Genomic DNA, 24,921 nt, shown 5'->3' with positions numbered 1-24,921 from the left:
TCACCAGATTAATTCTGAAAAAAGAATAATGATAAAGGATTAGATAGAGATCTATCAGATATTAAAGCGTATTATAAAGCTACTTTAATTAAAATAGTTTGCCAAAGGGCTAGAGAAATAAGTGGAACCAAGAGCCTAGAAATAGATCTAAATACATAAAATTTAGAATATGATAAGGGCAGAATTTCAAATCTGTCATTATTGGTTATTTAATAAGTGGTGTGAGAGTATCCACTTCCCCTGATTTTTATACATATTTAAATATATATATGTATTTATGTATATACACGCATACATATATATGCACACATATACATATATGTATATATATATTCTATTTGTCATATTCTATGTGGGCCAAGGATTTAACAATAAAATGCCATAAAACTATTAGAAGAAAATATATGTAAATATTTTAAAAAATGGCGTAAGAAAGGTATTTTTAAGCAGGACACCAAAAAGGCCATTTTCCTTTTGGAAAATCTTGCTAAATCTGATTTCATAAAAATTAAAATTTATCTATGGCAAAAATCTAAAGAACACATGTGAGTTTGGGAAAATATAACCTATGAGACAGAGTTTGTTTCATATTGTGTTGAACCTTTCCATATCCTTTTGCTCTAGTATGCCTATAATAAACAGCATGTATCTGGATTCTTTTAGTTTTTTTTTTTTTTTTTTTTTTTTTTAAGGTTTATTTACATAATCTCTACACCCAAAATGGGACTCTAACTCAGAACCCCAAGATCAGGAGTCACATGCTTTTCTGAATGAGCCAGCCAGGCACCCCTGGATTTTTTTTTTTTTTTTTTTTTAATGCTTAATAGGTAGAATCTACCTTTATTTTTTATTAAGTTTTTAATTTTAATTCCTGTTAGAATCTATCTTTAACCAGGTGAATTTAGTCCATTGAAAGAGTCTATCTATTTAAGCATAGAGAAAAAAGTGGAATTTGATTCAGTTCCATTTACTGGGATACCATGTGCATTTATTTTGTATTTTTTACTTACATTTTTTAACTTTGCTTCTTTTCCTACCTTCCTTTCCTTCATATTAAATCATTCTGGTATCGCTGTGTGTTTCTGCACCTTAAACTGTATACATAAAGTTGTTTCTACCCTCGAGTCCCATCAGAGAGACTTTTCCCAGGGCCCTGTTGAGGCTCCTGCTCTGTGCTGATGCTGGACGCCCTGCAGACCAACTGCTGAGCCAGCTGGGGGTGCTTTGGCTTGGGTGATGCTCTCTGCCTCTGACATCCTGCCTCCCAGATAACTCCCTGCAGGTAGTCCACAGCCCCGGGGCAGTGGTCACCGGAAGCCTCTCCACCGATCTTCATAATGGATAAAGCCCTTCTTCAGTTCTCAGCATTCAGCTGGTTCGTCTGGCTTCCTTAACCTCTCCCTGCAAGGGAAACCTGTATTCCTCTTGCCCTTCAGGAACTGAAATCTGGGTGGCCTTTTCCTGTTTCTAGACCCAGAGCCCAGCAAGGCAGGGGCTTTTGGCCTAACTACTCTGCTCTGAGTTTCTGTTATATTTCTGATCCATAGTGTGTGTGTTTATTTTTGAGTCAACCACATTCTTTAAAAATACATAGAGAGAAATTATTTTTGCTGTATTTAGAGAAGAGGAGGAGTTCAAAGCTGAACTCATAATGCCATATTGATTAAAATTTTACTTACAGCAGTTTATAACAGCAAAAACCTGAGGTCTGGTTTAATAAATTGGGTACATTCAGTTATCCAAGAAGTTTATAAGTATTTACAGAGAAGATGGCTAATATGTATCATAAATTGGAAAACAAGTTGTGAAGAATGAGTTTGTTAATTGTATTTGTGTTTAAAGCAAAAAGATACATAGCTTGTATACTTTCATAAGCATAGAAAGTTTCTGGTAGTATGGATGGGACATTTTTATAGTTAACACTGGTTATATCTGGATTGTGTAACTAGGAAGCCATTGGTATATTAGTTTCTCTTTTCATCCCTCTAAATTGTTTGGCTATATCTCCTCTCTCTCTTTTTTTTTTTTTAACTTTTTTTTAATGTTTATTTATTTTAGAGAGAGAGAGAGAGACAGACAGAACATGAGTCGGGGAGGGGCAGAGAGAGAGAGGGAGACACAGAACCCGAAGCAGGCTCCAGGCTCTGAGCTGTCAGCCCAGAGCCCGACGCGGGGCTCGAACCCACGGACCGTGAGATCATGACCTGAGCTGAAGTCGGACGCTCAACCGACTGAGCCACCCAGGCACCCCTATACCTCCTCTCTTTGAACATTGGCGGTTTTTATAATAAAAAAGTAAAAAGAAGAAGCAACCAGGCAACTCCCATATTCCTTCATAACTGTATTATTCTGATTAATGTTATGGGGCGCCTGGGTGGCTCAGTCGGTTGAGCTTCCGACTTCGGCCCAGGTCACGATCTCACCGTCTGTGAGTTCGAGCCCCGTGTCGGGCTCTGTGCTGACAGCTCAGAGCCTGGAGCCTGCTTCCGATTCTGTGTCTCCCTATCTCTCTAACCCTCCCCCACTCATGCTCTGTCTCTCTCTGTCTCATTTTTGTGACTTTTTTGTCACAATGCATTTTTGTGACTCTACAATCTGTGTGTACTTAAGGAACACACATGTTATCCCCATTAATAGTTTATGTTTCCTGATGTAAAAATAGCAATAGGTATTAAATAATCAATCCAATATTCTATAATTCTGTAAAATGTTAACGTTCGTTGTTGGAAAAAAAACTAGGCCAAAAGCATAGTATTCAGACTATAAGGATTAAGAAGTCAGGATTACTTTGTAGCTGTAGAGGGGAGTGTTATTTATTTATTTTTTTGGAAATTGATCCTTCATATGAAATGTTCAGCCTTTGGGATAGTCCTTTGTCTTATTAGTGGCATTGGCTTTCTGAAGTCCAGAGGTAAATGCCCAAAGCTTTTCTAAAGAAAGAGAAACTTTCCTTTCCTTAAATGACATCCTTTTATCCTTCATGGGGCATGTGGCTTTAATACATATGCTCTGGTACTAATGTACAGATGTCTAAATTTTTTGACTGGTGTGTTGTGTTGGTGCTTCTCCTATGCATTTCACAGGGATTAATCTCTCCTTTCTATTTAAAAATATCTAAATAATGCCATATCTGAAAATTTATTCTAATGAAATAATTAAAAATGCAGAGTTTAAATGAAAATATGTCGCAGTACTATCTGTGATAATGTAGGTATAAAATAACCCAAATGTTCAAAAATAGGGAATTGGATATAAATCATCGTAAATATTTAATGTAATACTATTCATACATTAAAAATGAAACGATAGAAAAATACATATTGACATGAAGAGATGTTTACAATAAATAACATTGAATGAAAAAAATGGAATATGTCCTATTTTTGTAAAAATGTACATATGTGATTATAGACATGCATAGAAAATGTGAACGTTTAAATGTTCACAAATGTCAACTGTGGTTATCTCTAAGCCGTGCGATTACAGGAGAGTTTTATTTTGTTCTCTTTACTTCTCCGCATTTATTATACTGAGCATGTTTTCATGCATAATAAGATAATCAGTAAAAGGTATTAAAATATACTTCTGTTCTATATCATGTTGTGAAAGTTAAATGTCGCACCATTCTTCCCCTTAGAAGGTAATTACTCCTCTGTTCATCCAACTGTCTTGAGCCACAAATTGGTTTAGCTAGAAGTGGTTGGTAGCTAGACATTCTCACTCAGGTCGGAAAAGACAAAGCTGTAAAGAGCCTTCTTTAGTTCAAGTCCCCTGCCCCGCGTCCCCTGTAATTTGAACTTGCTCAGGGATAGGCTGAAGATGACAGAAAGGCAGATTTCAGTTGCCTTTATTCTTCCACTGTGGCTAATCTTGTTAGTCCACCTAAGATTCTCAGAGTAATTTCATCCCAAATATTAATACTTCACCACTGTCATGAAATCCCTGTGAATATGTATTAAAAGCAATCAATGTTAAAACAAAAAAGAAAATAACAGTACCACTCGTAAGTGTTCTGGTTTATCTCCTCAGGGATAGAGCTCACTGCTGTCCATAACAAGTAACTGCCAAAAAGAAAAACAAACAAACAAACAAACAAAAAACAAAGACTATTTTCATAAAACCTTGAACTAGTTTAGTTGAATTACTGTAAATGCACAGAGAGGTCTGCCCTCCATCGCGCTGGCATGTGGGGAGGTCATTCTTTCTTCTACTTGGAGGAAAGATCTTCCCGAGCTCCTCAAATCCGCAGCCAGCAGTAGATTGAAGCGTGGGTACATTATTTTGGATGTCCTTCAAACTTAATTATCTTACCTGAGAACACTAAATGTTAGCATTGAGTATCACTTAAAAATACTGTTCGTTCACCTTAAGAAAGCACAAAAGTACTCTCTTTTCACTTCCTTGCTTTAACGTATCAGAAAACTAAGCCCTTAAAAGTTCAGATCCATAATTTTTGTGGGGAGGAAAATTTTGGAGTTCTGAGAGGTGCACAGAAAGGAACATATTAGATAACAGGACTGTGTAAGCCTGTAAGGCTTTTTGAAATTCCATGATCTTTGCTGTAGTCAGTTAGTCAGTTAAAAATATATTTATGGGAAGCTGTTAGAACTTCTAATAATCTCTTGAGTTTGCATCAGTTTCCTCCTCCCTCATTCCATTGTTCTCATCCCACAAAAATGAGAAAACATTTAGTGTATAATAGCAGTTGAAAATCTAAATTTTTTTTTCTTTTTTTCCAAATATCTGAGGGTTTGTATGTGTGTATGTGGTTCTGAAAACTTTTGGTAATACTTTTAGGTTACATGGTGCTTTAATACATCAATATAGCTGGAACTTTAGGGGTTAAATTTTTCTGGGATTTTTTTTTTTTTTTTTTTTTTTTTTTTGCTCTGGAAGAAGCTGTATCATTTCACTCCAGAAATTCTGGTGGGTTGATGGTATGACACTAGAAATAATAGGACAAGCAAAACAGCCTGGTTTGACAGAGAAGCCCGTTTTAACTTTTGTTGGTATTCACTAGGGTTTCTCACATAAATACATGTGAATAACTTTTTTAAAATGTCCAATACTTGCAAAAGCAGTTTTGAGGCTTTAAAGTGTTAGCTCTCACTTACATATCCTGAAATATCCTCCTGAGATGGCTTGCTAATTCCTAGAGTAGCTTCCCTGCCTCACACTCTGTCAGTTTGGGAAAGAAAAAAAAAAAAAAATCCAGCCTGATGACACAAGCCCATAAAATTCTCTCTTCACATCGCTCTCTGCTACCATTTCTGCCTTGTGAGGCTGGCCTCTTCATTGCCCTGCTCCTCCTCTATGACACATGTCCCCTAAGCGGTCTACCTCCAGTTCTTCTCCCCCTCCAGACTGACCCTCCACCCCCACAGAGAGATCTTTCTAGAACATTAATCTGATAGCTTAGCTTCAAACACTTTGATGGTTTCCCTGATAGATTAGACAATACTATTTCTCAAAAGACTATCTGAGAATTTCTGGAAAAAAAAATTAACTATTATTCTTTTTTTATGATAAGAAAAAAAGAATCAACCAGCATGCTTTTCCTCAAAATGGATAATTTGTAACTGAGTACAGCCATCCGGTTCATTGTTCTGTGGCATTGATGCCAAATCTAGTACCTTCTAACAAAGCATTTGCTTCTCAAACCAATACGTGACTTGAAGCCATGTTCTCAGAGGCATTTTCCTTTTGAGGAGACTCAGATAATACTTTGCTTGTGAGAAAGAGTGGCCCAGAGGACAGAGTCCAAATCCCCAGTGTGGACGAAAGGCCCTTTTACTATTCCTGCCTTTTACTGTTCCTCCTGCTGGATCTTCTTCCCGTTGTCCACAGGCCCTGAGTGACAAGCAGCCTCAAACTTAGGGGGTCATCTCAAGCGCTTGCCTTTCTCTGGCTTAGGCCATTTCTCGCCGGTGATAATTCCCTCTCCTCTACCCATGTACCATAAACTTGGATTTTCCTGAAGACCCCAGTCCCAGGGACAATTAAAAACTTACACTGAGGCTACAGTTATTATACACACAGGGAATCGTGCCATCAATGAGCTACCCCAAAATTTAGTGGCTTAAAGCAATATTTGCTATCACACAATTTCAGTGGGTCAGGGATCTGGGGGTGTGCCTTCACCTGAGTTCTCTGGCTCTGTGTCTCAAAAAGGTTGCAGTCCTTCCTAGCAACTCATGTAGTTGTTGGCATGATTCAGTTCCTCCCTGGCTGTTGGACTGAGGCCTCGATTTCTTGTGACCTGTTGCCGGCGGGGGCTCCTTTCGTCTGTGGTCTCAAAACATGACGGCCTGTTTCATCCTAGTTAGCCAGAGAGGGGAAGAGAGAGCGTGGGCAAGAGAGAGAACAGAAATTACAGTCTTTTGTAACCTAATCACAGAAGTGGTATGCCATTATTGCTGCATTTTTCTTCGCTAGAAGCAAGGCACCGGGTCCAGCCCACATTCCAGGGCATTCCATGCTAGGAAGTGGGGATTCCTGTGGACTGTCTATGATGTCCTCTCCCACAGTCTACAGGATACCTTTGGGCACGCCCAGGTGGGAAGCATGGCTGATGGGAAGGTTCCCTCTGTATTATGTCCCTGTGTGCCATGGTGTGGGCATCTTGGTGTCATGACTGGGATTCCAAGGTTAAATGGGAGAGATAGTGTAAAGAATCTGGCTCTTAAATGCCATTTAAAAGTGAACTCCCTTGGGGCGCCTGGGTGGCTCAGTCGGTTGAGCGTCCGATCTCGCGGTTCGTGAGTTCCAGCCCCGCGTCGGGCTCTGTGCTGACAGCTCAGAGCCTGGAGCCTGTTTCGGATTCTGTGTCTCCCTCTCTCTCTCTGACCCTCCCCCGTTCATGCTCTGTCTCTGTCTCAAAAATAAATAAACGTTAAAAAATAAAAATAAAAAAAAAAAAATAAAAGTGAACTCCCTCATCTAATCTTCAGTTGAAGGAAAAAACGGTCTATTTTAGTGCTGGAAGAAGATCTCTCCGTTGGACTTACTAAGGAAAGGTGAAAAATCTCACCAAGGGAGAGCATTCTTAAGAGATTACAAATGTAATCTTGACTATGCAGTTTTAGGTTTATGTCCCGATTTTAACTTCTAACCCAGAGTAAGATAAGAGTCCTCTGTATTTTCAAATCTAGCACCTGTAAAACTGCTACACTTTACTTACCTGTCTCTGGGCTGGGAGCTGCTTGACAGCTTGGTCCATGCCTAATTCATTTCATTTTTTAAAAATGTTTGTTTATTTATTTTGAGAGAGAGAGAGAGAGAGAGAGAGAGAGAGAGAGAGAGAGAGAAAGAAGGAGCAGGGGAGCGGCAGAGAGAGGGAGACAGAATCCCAAGCAGGCTCCACACTGTTAGCACAGAGCCCGATGTGGGGCTCAAAGTCACGAACCATGAGATCGTGACCTGAGCTTAAATCAAGAGTCAGATGCTTAACCTACTGAGCCAGCCAGGTGCCCCCACACCTAATTATTTCTAATGCCAACACTTCACCTGGCACTTAGGATCTCAGCATTCTTTTAAAACGCATGTACTAACTTGATCTATTTTTCTGTTGTTGTTTTTTAATAATCCAGTACTGAATTTACTAAGCATATTGGATAGAGTTTCCATGGTTGAGAAGCTGACAGATCTTTGTCTGGCATAATGCTTCACAAAGATGAAGTCTGTAATCTCTATTAATTTCTGTGTTATTTTGCTAGTTAGTTAGAGCACTAGCAGTTTTGCCTTTGAATCAAAGTTCTCTACTTTCCCTCTGTGGTTTCCAAATATTTTGTCCTTTTGAGTCAAGGGAATTGCCCTGATTTTATGATGACATTTGGGTAAGATATTTAAACTGTTAAAAGTTATAAAAACGACCCTTTGGTATTAAATGTAATAAATGGCTCTGAATTGAATACACGCACAGATTCTCTTATCTGAGCTTCGTGAGCCCACACTGCTCCATTACATATTCTCATTGTAATTGAATTCTATGACATTCTCTCAACTCCTAAGAGTATGCCAGGCCAGGAGAACTCCTCATGGCTTGGTGCTGATGTTTACTTTGGGCCTTTTGAAGTGTGGGGGTTTCATCTCTACCTGTATATGGCACCTGTAGTACTGTTGGTCTTACCCAATCTGGAAGAAGCAGGGGAGTCTCTGTAAGAAAAGAAAAGAAAAGAAAACAAACAAAAGCTAGTTTCATCCCTCAGATATTTATCGCAACCCTCAAAGAAAGGGGCAGAGACATGACTTCTAGAACCCAACCTATCTTTGCTCAGCCTCACCTTTACCAAGAATATTGTCTTTTCTTTCCTCATGGATACTCTGCCCTGGGTATATTTGTCCTGGGTGTATTTGTATTTTTCTTTGTAATTCCATAATACTGTGCTCGCATGTCTTAGACCATAAATCCCTCAAGGCCAGAGGTTATTCTCTTCCCTCCTTTTCTCTTTTGATACCTTTGGTCTCTTTTCTCATTTTATACCCACTCGAACAGCATTCCAGAAATAGTAGCCAACACATAAGAGGTCTGGTCTAGACTTATGCATGATGTGTTAGAGTAGAGTGGAGATGACGGGCTGGAACATGTGAAAGGCTTGGAGTGAGGCATGAAGGTGAGTTCCTCAAGGCTTCCAAACAGCACTGCCTTAACTCCACGTGGGTCAGGATGGGTGCCCGGCTCTCCTCTGACCCTCTCAGTGCCCCAGAGTATGTTGCTGCCATGAAATTGTATCGTCATATTTTCTAGTTGTGATTCCTTCACAGTTTAATATGCTTCTAGTTCTGGTTTGACTTTTCCCCCAGGACGAGGCTAAAATCTCTTCATTATAATATAGACAGTGTACTGCACTTTGAATACAAATTTATCCATGTTCAGAGTAATTTTTCTTGTGATTGTCTCTACCCTGGAGAAGTGCCTTTAATGAATTACATACAAATTGTGTAATTTAAGAAGTTAATTTGGTTTTCTGGTTACACAGGACTAAAAACAGCCCTTGTAGAAAGAGATGATTTCTCATCAGGGACCAGCAGCAGAAGCACTAAATTGATCCATGGTGGTGTGAGATATCTTCAGAAGGCTATCATGAAGTTGGATATTGAGCAGGTAATTGTGTATGCTGGTTGTTAAACAAAAAATTGCGACTATGCTTTTTTCTACCCAATTAAATCAGGGTGTTTTTTTGTTGTTGTTGTTGTTTTTTTATGGCTTTTAACATTTCTTCCTGTTGGAAATACCTATTTAGTGTGTATTCTGCTGGAGTATCTTTCAGGAGGGGTGTGTCATTTCTTTCCTGCAGCATCATGTTTATGGGTGATCAGGGGCTTTTTCTACACAGGCATGTCAAAATAGCAGATTTACAAAATCACTTTTGGATATGTTGCCTCTTAACAATTGCGATTGTTTCTTTGTTCTTTCATTTGTTTGTTTTGCCAATGGCTACCAAATTGCTACTTTCTGGGCAGTGTTGTAATACAGGAGTGTTCAACTGATCCTCTTAACTGTAATTGCAATCACACGCTCGTATTGTCACTGACATATTCCTAAGGAGAAGATGTTCTGAGTCATGCTTTTCTTATGTCACACTTTATTGTGTCCAGTCTGCCACCATTTGAAAACTGCCAAGGCAGTGTGGAAGATGACATTTCCCAGAGGGGTAAAAAAAAAAAATCGGCTGAACTCCCTATCTGCTTCTGGTACATGAAAAACAGAGCAGTGCTAACTTGACATTGTCAGTTTTGAATGTGTCCTCTTTTCTTACGTGTCTCTTCGGCATCATGATGGATGCAAAGAAAAGAGCATAAGACTTAGAATCAGATGACTTGTGATGTGTTCCAGATTATTTATTCCATTTCTATGAGCCTCAGTTTTCTCATTTTTAAGTTAGTGTTATAGTAATGATAATGCTAGCTCTTTAGAGACGCATAACGAGGACGAAAGGAGTAAAGACAAATGCTTTTCTGTAATCTGTGAAATACTGTGCAACTCCTAAGTATTATCTCTGCTTGTGTTAGTGGAGGCAGGAAGGGAATATTTAGCATGAATTTGAACAATCTGTTATTTCTTACATGGGGAAATATTATAGAGGACTGAGAAAGCGGACAATACAGAGAATGCAAGATAAATTGTTACAATAATCTTGTAACTCAAGTCGGGAAAATATCTTACACCTGGGAACTCTGACAGCATGTTTTTCTCCTATGCAAATACAGTTAAGGTTTCTAAAAAATCTTTCAGGTTGACAGCATGATGTATTATTAGAACTTTGATTAGGAGGGAGCGATCCTCACTCAGAGGTAGAGAGGTTTCTGTGTATCAATCAGTTGGCAGGGTGTCTATTTGCCATTTGAAAATATTATGATCTGTTACTGCCAAACTAATTTTCTCTGTTTTGCTTTTCAGTACAGGATGGTAAAAGAAGCCCTTCACGAGCGTGCCAACCTACTAGAAATTGCTCCCCATTTATCAGCTCCGTTGCCTATAATGCTTCCTGTTTACAAGTAAGCCTTTTGATATCACCTATATACTATTTGCTTAATTGAGGTCAATAGAAGAACACAGTTTTAATGGAAATAGTTCCTCAGTGTGTATTTCTTAATGTACTTTTAATTGGTCCTAATCTTTAATCCTTTTCAAACATCTGCCTTTGTTGTGTTTAAAAGTGTGGCTTTTCCTAAATTGCCCCTTTCTGACCCAACTCTAAGGACTAGATCTTGAAGGCCAAGGCGGTTGTCCTCTATATTTATAATTAGTATTTCTTACCCCAGTTTACTGAGAGTCTAAAGACGAGCGACTGCGTTTGTACCAGGGAACAGAAGAGGGTCATTTGCACACTAAAATGCACAGCTAAAAAGTACCTTGCTGCAAAATCTGAACCTAATATGTACCAACTCCAAGCCTAAACCGTTTTGGCTCATTTTAAATTTCCAAGTTAGCCAAAACCGAAGTTTGGTTCAGAGGTGTCGGATGATAAGCTATAAAACCCAATTTTCCTGATTTTGTTAGAGCTGGTCCATTAAGTCACCTTAAATTGGAATATAGGTAATATGAGACAGTGGATTATGTAACTGCTAGCCACATGAGGGTTGGGGTGCCTAGAAACAGATTTTATCATTTTCATCCATATTTTGTCATAGATTGCTTAGGACATTTCAAGCTAGTGATTCTCTCCCCTGGTTGCACATTAGAGTCACCCAGACCCCCAACTCTTGTCTCTAGACCTGTGAGGCCCCGGTGTCTGTATGTATGTTTATGTTTATGTTATGTTTATGAGGCCCAGGTATCTGTATGTATGTTTATGTTCATGAGAATTCTCCCCAGAGAATTCTCATCTGCAGCCAGGTCGAGAAGCACTGCCTTAGGGATGATTCATTTAGAGTCTCACTGATTCATTTTCTTATATAATTCAGCTTGGTTGGTGTCAAAAACAGTTTTGTAGTTCCTCCTGTTTCCTTTGCAGCAAATACACCTCTAGATATACTTTGCTTTTCTTAAATGCAAAGTATATTGTAACTTACAGTGACATTCTAGAATGTTCTACCCTGTGTCTCAAGAAACCTTTCCCCCTATTTATGCCGTAGGTGGTGGCAGCTACCTTATTACTGGGTAGGAATCAAGCTGTATGATCTGGTTGCAGGAAGCAATTGCCTGAAAAGCAGTTATGTCCTCAGCAAATCGAGAGCCCTTGAACATTTCCCAATGCTCCAGAAGGACAAACTGGTAGGAGCAATTGTCTATTATGACGGTATGTGATTTTTCTTTTTACAAGGCACTTCTCTCTTACTCATGACCCTTACAGTATGTTCTTAATGAGATAGTTTCGCATTGTTAATTTTAATGCTGGTCTTCTACAACATACAAACACATATGCGTGTGGGCACACACACACACACACACACACACCCCACTTTGTCTAATATTAGCTGAAAAACTACTTGTGGTGTTTTGAGTTTAACATTTTCCAGTTTTTGAGTATTCTTTTTCTTCTTTGATTTCTACTTTGTCTCATGGTTGGTTTGGTTCATTTTCCATCATTATGAATTTGGGCCGCACCCTCATGCCATTTAATCTGTTCCACGTTTGCCAGTGAATACTAGCCTTATGAATATATTATAATGTTGAAAGCAGCTGAATATCTGTTAGGTTTTCTAGATGAAACCTCTATTTTCAAGGGGTTATAAACCTAGAGAAAAATGCCCTCTGGGCTGAAATTGACATGTTTGTATTTTGCACAGGACACAATTCTTGAACGTATAATTTATGTGATGAGGTAGATGAACATTGCATCTGTTAAACCAAAGCCTCAGTTTTTATTGCTTATTTTTTTGTTGTTAAATGTTTTCTAACAGAAACATTATCTAATATCCATTTGCCATGTGTTCCTTGTTCATTCTTTGTGTGTGTGGGTGGGTATGGGTATATGTGAACAATATAATTTTATACACTTTTATTTGAAGGACTTAACCACTTAATATGTCTCCAGATGGACCACAATGCAACACAAAACAAAACAAGAAAAGCCATTTGTGAAATTGTACTATGGTTTTAAAGGGTGTATGGAATCACAGAATAGTCCAGGGATGGATGTCTATTTATAAAATAAATAGCTGGACACAGATAATTGTACACGTTCAAAAAGTCTTGGAAATTTTGTGTCACAAAAGACAGCTTGGGCTCTATAGCTCAGTGGGTTGTTTTTTTTTTTTTTTTTTTAACCCCATTATGTGACCTTTGTATTTCATCTTACATATCTAAACTCTTAGCATGAAGAAATGTTTGTTGTTGTTGTTTTCTGTTCTTTTTGTTTGTATGTTTTCAGGGGACTTTGATATTTACACTTTATATTATAGGATATCCTCAAGCCTACCCCCACCTTTTTTCTTCTTCTCAGTGTTAGATTTCTGAATCAATTTAGCTGTCTGTCATGCTTCATGTATGAATGCAAAATGTATATGTGCAGAGGGGGCAACAGGGACAAACTCAAGAAAATGTCCTAGGAGCAACAATATTGGAAAAATGTTAAGGGTCTTAGACAAACATTAAAAGCTAGAGAATTCACAGTTTACAGTGCCTTCCAGCATCTAAGCACCACGGGGGGTGGGGGAGCACTTAACTACTTTTTGGTGCCCTTGTTGAGCCTACATGTTAAAGGACAACCTTAACTGTGAATTTGCTTTCTCTGCATCAGACCCTTAATGCTAATCCATTGTAGTTTAGTGGGTGATTATATTAAAGAGGTTTTGGGTCCAGGAGGAGTAAGAAGGCATTCTGCAAATGACATCCTTCCCATCCTGACACGGAAGTGTTTGTGCCCTTTGCCTCTTATTACCCATCCCTCCTGGCTAAACCCTCTCAAATACTTCGTCATTTTCTTTACCATGTGATGTATCAAACACTAACTAGTTTTACTTTTTAGCCTGTGCATATCTGAATCTCCTTGAGAGGACTATAAGTGGATGTCACATCTGAATTTGTGGCATCCTGTTTTTCGTTGGTTTGATATTGTTATGATTTTTACAGATTCTTATTGATTCTACATAGAGAAACCAAGGGAAATTTATGTCACATGTGCAGAAGAAACATCATCTAATTAGAAGCAAGAGAAGAATTTCTTTAATCTAAAATTGGGCTTTAGGGCGCCTGGGTAGCTCAGTCAGTTAAGTGCCTGGCTCTTGATTTCTGCTCAGGTCATGCTCTCATGGTTCGTGAGATTGAGCCCCTGTGTTGAGAAGCCTTCTTGGGATTCTCTCTTTCCCTCCCTTGCACTTTCTGTCACTCTCTCAAAATAAATAAATAAACAAATAAAATAAAATAAAATAAAATAAAATAAAATAAAATAAAATATAATATAATAAAATTGGATTTCATACCTTGTTTATAGGTTGCAAAATTATGAGTTCAGCAAGAATTATTGAAAAATATAAAAATTATTATTTAAAATAATTTCAAATTGGTATTTGAAAGTTGACTATAAAAAATCTTAAATCTTGAAGGGATAAAATAATTATATTCTAGTCATTTGAGATTATTTATATTTATATTTATATTTATATTTATATTTATATCCTTGTTCTGAAATAATACAGGTCCAGCTATGTCCTGTATTTGAGGTGAGGCAAAACAAGAATGTGCAACAAAGTATTGTTTTATGGTTTCACAACTGTATTCACTGACAGAGCAACTCCTGTTTTACCTAATGGTGTGATGAGCAAATTAAATATCAATGAGGAAGTAAGGCTGAAAGGAGCATATAAGTAAGGGCATTACATGTAGTAAGTGTGTGCTCAGAGAAAGGAAGGAATGCCCTACCCCTTGACCAAAAAGGAACATTATCATCCTGTCACCAAAGTATTTCAGAGAGGAAAAGGTACCGGAACATTTACTATTGCCAATGAGGTCTATACATTGTAATTTATAAGGTAAAACTTTCTTAACAAGAAAAAAAAAAAATCTTCTTTATAACCGACCATTATGAGAATGTAATAAGTTACCCAAATAACTTCAAAATGAAATTTGGTCTGCTTGAAATAACTTTTTTTTTTCTTTTTTACTGAAAAATAATTTATTGCAGTGCAATTCACATAACATAAAATTAACCACTTTAAAGTGAGCAGAAATAATAATTTTTATAACTCCCAACTTGGGAGAATCTTGATTACGAAAAAGTAGCAAAAGTAATTAAATTGAACTTCTCAATGCTACAAGAAGTTAGGCTAACTAAACACTCTTATTAGTAATTCATTATACAGTTATTTCGGCACCAATGAAAAGTAAAATATAACAGTATGAAAATATAGTCAAACCAGTAAACATTGCCATTACCTTAGACCAGTGGCTGAGAAAGTCTTTAAAGTTCCTACAAGGCTGGATGTTAGGGCCTTGAGGTATTCCCTCTGACATACAAAATGTACAAAGATCAACATAGTTTTTCTTAATTATTCGTAGGAATAGTTCATCCTAAATAAATAGTGATGGCCATTGCATTTGATTAAGGCAAAATGTATTCCTCCACAAAAGTCAATACGGGTAATAAAATAAATTCCACATACTTTCAAATGTAGTAATTATAGCGGTTATTATGTGCTTGGCATAGGTATGATCCATTGCCATATTTTGTTGTTAAGTGCTGAAAAACAAACTCACCCATATGGAGGAATAAGTACCATCTTTTTCAGTGCAAAGTAAATGTCAAATTTCTCAGTGAAATTTATATGAAATGAAAGTTGGGATTGGAAGGGACAGATCAGGTTATATTTTCTTCATCTATTCTGTTAGAGAAAACACACAGTCAACTCACTGGTTTTATGACTGAGACATAATCCTGGTGGTTCTTACCTGTTTCTTGCCTTCTGCTACCAGAGAGCCATCGACTGATGCCGGCCATGGTCATTACCTCTAAGAAGGGGGTACCAGGTAGTATGGTGGCTGCTTCAACTCTCCTAAGTCAGCCAGAAGTATTTAAGGCATGACACTCTTGAGCAACTCGGCATGCCATGAGATAGGAATCAGCGCAGGAGGGGGTGCCGGTTTCTTCAGGAACTTATTTTGCCTTCCTCTGTCAACTTTACTTCAGTCTATCTGTTTCCAGAGTATGTTCTTTGCTGCCATTCTAGTTGGACTCCAGTTATCCAATCCAGTGCACAGAACATGAGATATAATTAAAAAATCATTAAATATTTAAAACCATTAAATACAGCCATTAAGCTTCCATAAGATGAGACTGGAGAACAAAATTATGGCTTTAAATTCTTCCTTGTGAGCATCAAGGCACTGACAGAGAGAGATGTCTGTTATTTCATACCCAATGATGCCCTTAAGTATTCCTTATGCACATATGAAAATCGCAACCTACAGGAAATTACATTAGCTTTCCTAATGTAAATAAAAGTTGGTTATATCCATGTTTCAAAGGGGGAATTAAAGCCCAGGTTTCACTAGAATATTCATTTTTATTCCAGCCTAAAACTCAACAGCATACAAATAGATGAATTCAGCTCGTGAGAGAGCAAAGCCAATTTAATCTCTGGCTCCCCTGAGGTAAATGTAGTTCACGGTCCTGCCCCCACCCCAACCTCAGCTATAATCCCTGGCTCCTGGAGGTAAAAATGCACTGAAGTGAGGAAAATTCTGCAGCAGGATATAATGATCCAAAATGACAGGGACAATAATGACAATGAATTTCATGTCTCCCAGTCATGAGCTGGAGATGCTTGACTAGGCTGACTTCTACAATTAAATTGTTACAGGTACAGCAGGAGATGCAGTTAGCTGTGCGCTTTGGGGAACGATGCCTCTGGCAAAAGGCATATTGTGGAATCCAGACTCTTTTGTTAGGAACAAACTATTACTCCTCTAGGCAGGCACCCTCAGTTGTATGCTTAAATAAAAGAAATCCTGGGTTAAAGACAAGTCTTTTAAGGTGTTGATTTTATCTACTTGGAAACCTTAAAAAAAAAAATCAATTACCCAATAACACAAAGGTGATTTGTTTCTTCTTTTTTGGTCTTATGCTTTTGTTTTTGTTTTTACTTTGAGTCCCTGAAACATAAGTCAAACCTAAAGATGGTGCCTTTAATTCTCATTTACCCTATTTGCAAATACAGCTGTTGAGCCTATTGGGTGTTACCAACTTTAATCTGACAGACACATTAATTTCTTCAGAGTAATAGAAATAGGTTGAATAAATAACCAAATAATGGGATTTACAAACAAAATAGAGTCCTGTTCTGTGAGTTTGGGCTATGTGCTCCTTAATATAATCCTCGTAGGGTTGCTCCGATGACCTCTAAAGTTGACGGTGTGAGCCTTCTGGGGCGCACAAGACCATCTACTGGGTGTAGAAGAACATATTAGAACGTCTGCTTGGATATTTTGTTATCAAATGCCTTATAAATGTCTGTTTTTACATATGGTCCAAATGTCTGTAATATGTAAATTCAAGTACTTCTATATATAAGTACACTATTGCAGGTATTTAATTTATCAATAAATTACTTACTGGGGCTATATGCTGATGTTTACTTTGGGGAATACTGGACTTAATTTTTCTTCTTTGAACCACTGGGTTAGTAATTTGTCATCATTTTAAGTCTTTGAAAACTGACTAATTTGAATGTTTTCAAGATAGATGTATCAGCTCGAGGAAAAATTCCCCCAGAAGAGGAAACATCACCAAATCCATTCCTTCATTTCTCAAGGTCCAATTTCTGTGAACTTTGATTGAGGGTTCTAAAAACTATTGACAAAAAGGGAGTATTCTCTTGGAAACCTCAACATTATCAAAATTTGGCATGATACATTAAAACTTATTTCTTGCTTTTATTTTTATTTCCATCTTAAAAAAAATATAATAAACTTATTTTAAAATGTAAAGTAGTTGTATTTGCCAATAATTCTCAAGACTCCTAACCTCTTTTTAAGATCCTTATTATTGTACACACTGAGGTATAACATTATGTAAATATTATGTAAATATTGGTGCATATAAAAGAATATAGTTAACACATATACGTATGTGTATATGTATATGTATATATGTATATATATATGTATACACATGTATACATATATACATCTCTATCTATATATGTATATGTACACATCTATATGTATATACACATCTATATATACTAAGCTTTCACACCCTTATAGATGTGTAATATATATATATATATATAGAGAGAGAGAGAGAGAGAGAGAGAGAGAGGGAGGGAGATGTATACACACACACACACACACACACACACACCCGGGAATCCACAAGTGACCTTAAAACCAAGAATATTATCAATACATTGAGGCTATTTGTGACTACAAATTGTGAATACACCCCATTTCATCCTCTTGGCTCTTTCCTAGAAATTACTGCTATTATGAATTTTATTATTGGAAGTCTTTTTTTTTTTTATTATCCTCTGTCATCTTTTTTTGTCTTACGTAAATGTATTTGAAAATAATCTATTGGTTAGTTTTGCTTTTAGCATAAGATGATGTATTATGTAAGTTGATATAAACACTTTGGAAAACAAACACTTCTAATAAAGTTAAGCATACACACACCTTGTGATTCAGTAATTCTGTTACTAAATGTGTGCCCCAGAGAGACTCTGACACATGTCCACAGGGAGATATGTACAGAAAAGTTCACTGAAGCACAGGGTACAATTTCAAAAGGGAAATAATTCAAATATCCATCAAGAGACCAATGAATAAATAGCCTGTGTATTCACATCATGGAGTAAAACAGCATTGGAAGTGAATGAACTCAGCTAAACTGAACAACATGGATGAGTCTTAGAAAACTAATGTCAAAAAGGGCATGATAACTCGTCCCACAAATATAAGAATCACAGTCATACTTGAAATCTGCTTTCCAAAGTGTCATAGTGTAGTTGAAACACTCAGCAATATGTAAGTACATGACTTAAGTTTACAAACTTTATTGAGCTTTGAGTCCCACCTTACAAATCTATGAATTTAGGCTTATAAGACCTCATTCACAGTGTGTTTTGAGATCTAAATGAATTAATAAATATAACATAACTTCATAAGTATAAAACATTTAAATATTGCTTTATTTGGGTCGATTTTATGGATATTCTACAATATCCATAGTCTATAATATCCATAAAATTCACCAAATTTCTACTTTTCATGTCATAAAGTGAAGCATCAGTTGTACCAATATCTCTTTATATATATATATAAATATATATATATATACATATATATATATTTATATATATATATAAATTTGCAGATTCTTCCAGAAAAAAATTTGCAAAACATTCTTAGGAGAAAGGAAAATTTTATGCAAATAGATATGCACCAGGTGAGTATATAACCTTTGAAATTTAAGGGTTAAAAAGCACAACATTTTAAAAGAACTTACTCTACAATTATCCACCTCTTAGACATTGATCTAAAACATATTTCATATTTCTTCTTGTGCATATGTAGTTTACGCTTACAGGTTAAATAATTTTTATCCTGATTTTCTGTTGCCATCTTTTCCATTGTACTTCTCGTCTTGTTATCTGTGAGTTAGATAAACGAAACTGGCATCATTGCTCATATAGCAGGCATATTATTTTGCCCCTGAATTCTGCCTTTTTGCTATTCAGTGTATCTGGATACCAACCAATGCTAAATGAAGTTTGACATGTACCCCTAAGAAACAAAAGTTATAAATTGTGGCTTCAAAGGAAACCTTGAATAAATAGGACACATTTGTGTCCACCCAGGCTAACATCTAACATATGCTTTAGCTTCCTGATGATGAGACAGAGCAAAATAGCCCCTAGGAAAGTTTGCAATTGTTTATTGCTCACTTGACCAGCATGTATTAAATACCAAGCTTTCGTCCCCTTATAATTAGTTTTTAAGAAAATCAAAAGCACACAAAAGTAGATTTAATCAGGTGTAGCATACTGAGACAGTAATCATCCCTTTTCTACTTTGTATATACAAGCTTGAAAACAGTGCTAAAATTTATAATAATAGGCTATGTATGCATATAACTTGTTTGAGCAGATAGTTCTGGTGGGTTCATGGTAAGCTATCTGCCCCACACTCTGTTGCCCAACTGACCCTTTGTCTTCTACATGGAAGTATTGTTGACACACACCGTTACATTCGTTTCAAGTGTATCTTAGTTGGCTTTTTTTTTAGAAAAGATGTAGGATCAATGGCAAAAGCTAATGTATCAAAAATCTCCATGCCCTCTTCCTCCCTTTTTACTCGTTCATCCAAAAAATATATATATATATTATATATGTAATATATATAATATATATATGTTATATAAGTTATATAACTTATAATTTATATATAATTTTTCTACGATTTTCCAGACATTATATCTGGCATTAGGGCCAAATGCATTAAAGACAAAAGAGTTCTGAGATTTCAGGTTTTGAGAGAGTTCACTGCATATATGCCAAATATTGTGCCCAACACATGGTTTCCACGGCCAACAGTGTTTTACATTTGTGTGGCAGAGTATGGTTTTCAGAACATTTTTTTTTTTTTTCTCATAAATGATCTTGGTTGACCCAGCTCAGTTATGTATGCTAGAATGGGATATTATGGTTCCTATTTTGTGGGGGAAAGGGAATCATTGATAAATATCTGGATCAGTATTTTAAATATGTGAGGATGTGAAAGTTTGTTTTGTTTTGTGTATTTGTTTGGAAGAAACAGAAAAGAAAAGAAAAAGAACTTTCCAAAATGAAGATTGATAACATTATGGCTTCTTTTAGCTACCATTAGGTGTTAAGTATGTCACACACTTTAACAAAAAATACAGCCCAGTAGTTCAACAAAGCATACACAGTTTTATTGAGAGAAAGTTCTAACATAATGTAGAAGTAATAAGCATGATAAAATGGACTTCCAGTTTGGACCTTTACAAACTCATGGCTAAACTTCATCTGTACTCTTATATACTCTCCCCTGCCCTCCAGAGAACAAATATTTTTCATCCATGAATATTTTAGTCCGTATCCTTTTGTAAAAAAAAAAAAAAATATATTGAAGTATAATTGATATACAGTGTTGTATTAGTTTCAGGTGTACAACATATTGATTCAACAATTCTGTATGTTATTCAGTGCTCACCACTGGTAACTGTAGTCACCATCTGTCACATGCAACATAATTATAACATTATTGACTATGTTGCTGTAAGTACAGCATTTCATCTCCATGACTTGTTTCATAACCCCAAGCGTGCACCTCTTAAATCCATTGTTAAAGACTTAAAAAAAAAATACAACCACATCTAAAATGTTTTAAAAATAATTTCTTAATATCTGATATCCGTTCATGTTCACATGTTCCCCATAGTCTTATAACTTTAATCGGCTCCTGATTTAAAAATCAACCCATAAAACAAACAAAATCCTAGTTAAGGTTCACGTACGCCAATAAAGAAAGTCCTCTTATAACTAATAGGTTTCCCCTCCATTCCTTTGTTTTCTCCTTCATTTAATGGTACTTCTGTATTTTCTGTACAGGTAGCAGTTAGGCTTGTTCCAATCATCTGTTGCTGCATAAGAAACAACACCCAAACTTAGTGGCTTAAAATATTAATGGACCCTCTCACAGTTGTGAGGATGGGGAACTCAGCTGGGTGTTTCCCACTTGGGATCCCTCATATAGTTGCAATGAGATGGTCGTTGAGGCAGGAGCACTAAGAGCTTTCTTACTTACACGTCTGGCTCCTGGGCTGAGAAGACTGGTCAGCTGAGAGCTGGCCCAGCATCTCTCTCTCACCGTGGCTTTTCCATGTGGCTAGCTTGGACTTTCTCATGGGGTAGTGACACTTCTTCCGTGGTGACTGGCTTACCGCAATGAGCATACCAAGGGACCAACGCATAAATGCAAGACCCTTCAGACCTAGCCTTGGAATTCACACAGTGTCGCTTCCACCACACGCTGCTATTAAAGTGAATCACAGGGACAGCCCAGATTTAAGGGATAGGACATTACAAAAGTAATAGCATAATTTATTGGGGAGAGGAGAGCCATCTTTGATGACTAGCTACAAAGAAGCTGGATCAAATTGTTTTGTCAAAAATACTTTTTAAGCAGCGGTGTGAATTTCCATGACACGTCTTCCTGCTGCTTCTTTTGTTGTTGTTGTTGTTGTTGTTGTTGTTGTTGTTGTTTAATTCGGTCATTATCATCATTGCATCATCATCATAGGTCAATACCAGTATCTTATTAGAGGTTCAGGGTACTTTTCCAGCTGCCTTTCCAACTTCATTTATTATTATTTGAATTACTTATAATTTCCCTGCCTTACCTCTTTGCCTACCTTGAGGCACATTTTGTATAAAACGTCTATGTTTAATGTGTGTCAATTGATTAGTGATGCCCAGATTCCCTATCTCTGGCCTATGGGCACCTTCTCAAGTTGGCTCCTAAGCTGTTTTAACATGCTGTCAGTGGTCTATGATGACTTCTCTGCCATCTGCTATGACAAGATATTTCAGACTCATCCTGAAGCTTTTCTGCCCTAGACCCCAGGAAGCATAAAGTTTTGAAAAGATGAATTTAAAATGCTTCTCGGACCCACATTTCTTGGAATTAAATTTTATACCCATGTTAGCTCTTAGAACAAAATACATCCGTCAGTATGGCCTTAGCCATCAGTAAGCCATATTTTCAAGTTGTTTTTCTTTTGTGAAAGAAAAGTGAAATCTTATTTCCTTTCTTTGGACACCACAAAACAATGGCACATCCATTAGTTTCATCTGCATGGAGAGCTTAAAATTAGGCTGTCTCAAATGCTATCATTATCATTATGTAAAATATGCTCTATTTGTTTAAATTCGCTAAAACCTAGTTCATATCATCTGCTTGTGTTGAATGCCAATCTGTTTGGTCAGGCTAAATGTTCATGTTAATTATAGTCTTTTAAGTAGATGGGACTGTTTGATCCTAAACATGAAATTATATATTTCTCAGTAAAATTTTACTGTTATATTCTTTATATTGATGGGACACTTTAAAATGCTTGGGCACGGAACTAATTACTTGTAGCTTACAGTTAAGATGTAAAAGCTAGGAGGGTTTTCTGCTTTTGCTTTAGAGACATTAGTAAAACATATGCCAAGAAATGTATAGTTCAGTGTGCTATATATTGAAGCTTACAGTAACTGTCCAGTGCAGTTGTCTTGAATAATTCTTCAGAAATACAATCCAATAGATCACATCTGGAAAGAAGCGGGGGGAAGAAATAATCATCATTGGCACTTGGGGAAATAAATAGGAAATAAAAAGCTGTAATGATTGGTCTTCAGGAACTGATTTTCCTGCTATTTGATTGCATGACAGTGTAATGTCTCACATGGCTGTTGGCAGAGCCCCTAGATGCCCACTGATCTACCCACTTACCGTGTTTTGTAGCATTCTTTCAAGGGGATCCAAAGTCTTTGCCAACATAAATGTTTAGAAAAAGAAAGAGAAAGAAACAGCAGTCAAGTCCATTTTGGAGCTGTTCTGCACCCAACACACACAGCTTTCTTAGTGTAGTGGAAAGCCAAGCTTATGTCCAGCTTACAAGAAATAGCAGTAATAAAAACGTCTCTGCAATAAAAAAGTCCCACAGTTTAGTTTCAACTGCCAATTCTATAGCCAAGCCCTGGTGACATAATATAGAAAAACTGAAAAAAAAAAAGTCAATGCTACATAGTTTTTATAAATAAAACTAACACCTTAGTAGATTATATTCTCTGGAACCAAATAGAACACTATATTAGAATGTGAATTTCAAATGGGTTTCATTATTACTATTAATACTTACTCATATCACACTCTATATTAGTAAAGCACCCCTTAGATCATTATATCCGCCCACAGAAAACATGAACCACACAACACCTACTTTTCTTTTTATACTTAGCTCTGCACATTAAACACACACACACACACACACACACACACACAAACACACACACACACACACACACACACACACACACACACACACACACACAACCGACTTCCCATGCAGCTTCTATAACTACTGTTCCTTTACTATCCAAAACCAAAGAGGTATCCTTGCATTCATTGGAAAAGTAGTATATGCAATTTCCTATCCATTCAGAAGAATAAGGCTTTGGGAAGAAAATGATGAAAACACATTAAGCAGGTGAACAACTATCAGATTAAGAACAAAATCGAATAACTTGTACTTTATGTATTTTGTTTTTTGTACTTTATGTCAGAGATGATTAATATATAACTCTCAATTCACTTGGGATAGGTAATCACAAAGCCTCTCAGTAAACCAAAAACTTCATCATATTTTTCAGGAGTTTTAAATCCTTCTACATTTTAACCTGAGAAATACAATAATGAACACACTTGGTGATTCATGCAGGGTTACTTTCCTTCAGAAAAGACAAAGTTTGAAAGATACCTGAGAAGAGGCTTCAGAAAGTTCTCTTGATAATATTCTGTATACAAAACCCTGTGAGCTACCTCAAATCTGTTTTGGTAAAAGAAGAGGTGCAAATACATTATTGTTGAAAAAAGTAATCTGAATAACTCAGGAGAAATTCACTATTTCTACCCCCTTAAAGGAATAAAATAAACCTAAATTCTCTTTTTCAACAGCAGCCTCTGCAAACAGTATGTTAAAAAGTAAGTAATAGTACATGCTAGTTATTAGAAATACATAAAGCAAGATTAATGTATATTTTTATGTTTACCCTCTATCTTCAACTTGCATGTTTCTTTTTTCAATCACATCTTTTGGTAAGACTAGTGTCTTCATGATCCTTAAGCATGAATAAAGAGAGAAAAACATTTCTCCACTGAGTCATGTCTGGTTTCTTTTCAGTAGCAAAAGACCCTATTTAAAAGAAGCTCCGTGTATAAATTATCAATAAACATACTGAAATATATACTTTAGAATGATATTTAAAACACATAAATACCTAAATGATATTAAATACCTCACTCAGTAGGCTTTGATTCTTTTAATTTGCTACATTTGTTGCTTAATGTAACCTTGGTCTTTCTCCTCACCCCTCCCCAAATGTGAATAGAATTGATTCACCCCCCAAATTTTAATTTAGAAAACACTTACCTACATTCCTCCCCTTTGTGTTATTAAGTGTCTTTTGTTCAGCAAGCCTGTGGCTGTATCTAGGTGCTATTGGGGGCTCTCTGTGTGCTGGGTGGGTCTATGCTTGACCCCCCCCTCCTCTAGTGCTCCCCAAGCAGCAGATTTTGAGTGGGTACTTTTCCCTCATTATTTGTACTTTTCGAGCTACAAGTTTCAGACTATTTCCCTCTCTTTAAAAAAAAAAAAACAAAAAACTTTTCATGTTTTATTTTTGAGAGAGAGACAGAGTGCAAGAGAGGGAGGGGCAGAGAGAGAGGGAGACACAGAATCTGAAGCAGGCTCCAGG

At 36.7% G+C, this 24,921-nt stretch overlaps 1 protein-coding gene across 4 annotated transcripts in view; it reads left to right on the top strand.

The window, feature by feature from the left end:
• The window catches only part of GPD2 (glycerol-3-phosphate dehydrogenase 2), a 141,650-nt gene that overhangs the window by 61,475 nt on the left and 55,254 nt on the right, over positions 1-24,921 (top strand). For all 4 annotated transcript variants that reach the window (XR_008424470.1, XM_053908657.1, XM_053908656.1 and 1 more), the window contains exons 4-6: positions 8,979-9,103; positions 10,400-10,497; positions 11,578-11,741. Coding sequence is in view for 3 of the 4 variants with exons in the window: in XM_053908657.1 (XP_053764632.1) it covers positions 8,979-9,103; positions 10,400-10,497; positions 11,578-11,741 (387 nt within the window). In the remaining variant the exon portion in view is untranslated. The remainder of the gene's footprint in view (positions 1-8,978; positions 9,104-10,399; positions 10,498-11,577; positions 11,742-24,921) is intronic.

The sequence above is a fragment of the Panthera pardus genome, unplaced genomic scaffold (genome assembly GCF_024362965.1).
Source record: "Panthera pardus isolate Hobbes unplaced genomic scaffold, ASM2436296v1 HiC_scaffold_10, whole genome shotgun sequence".
NCBI lineage: Eukaryota > Metazoa > Chordata > Mammalia > Carnivora > Felidae > Panthera > Panthera pardus.
Note: the sequence above shows the minus strand (reverse complement) of the source record. Positions and strands in the feature narration are given on the sequence as shown.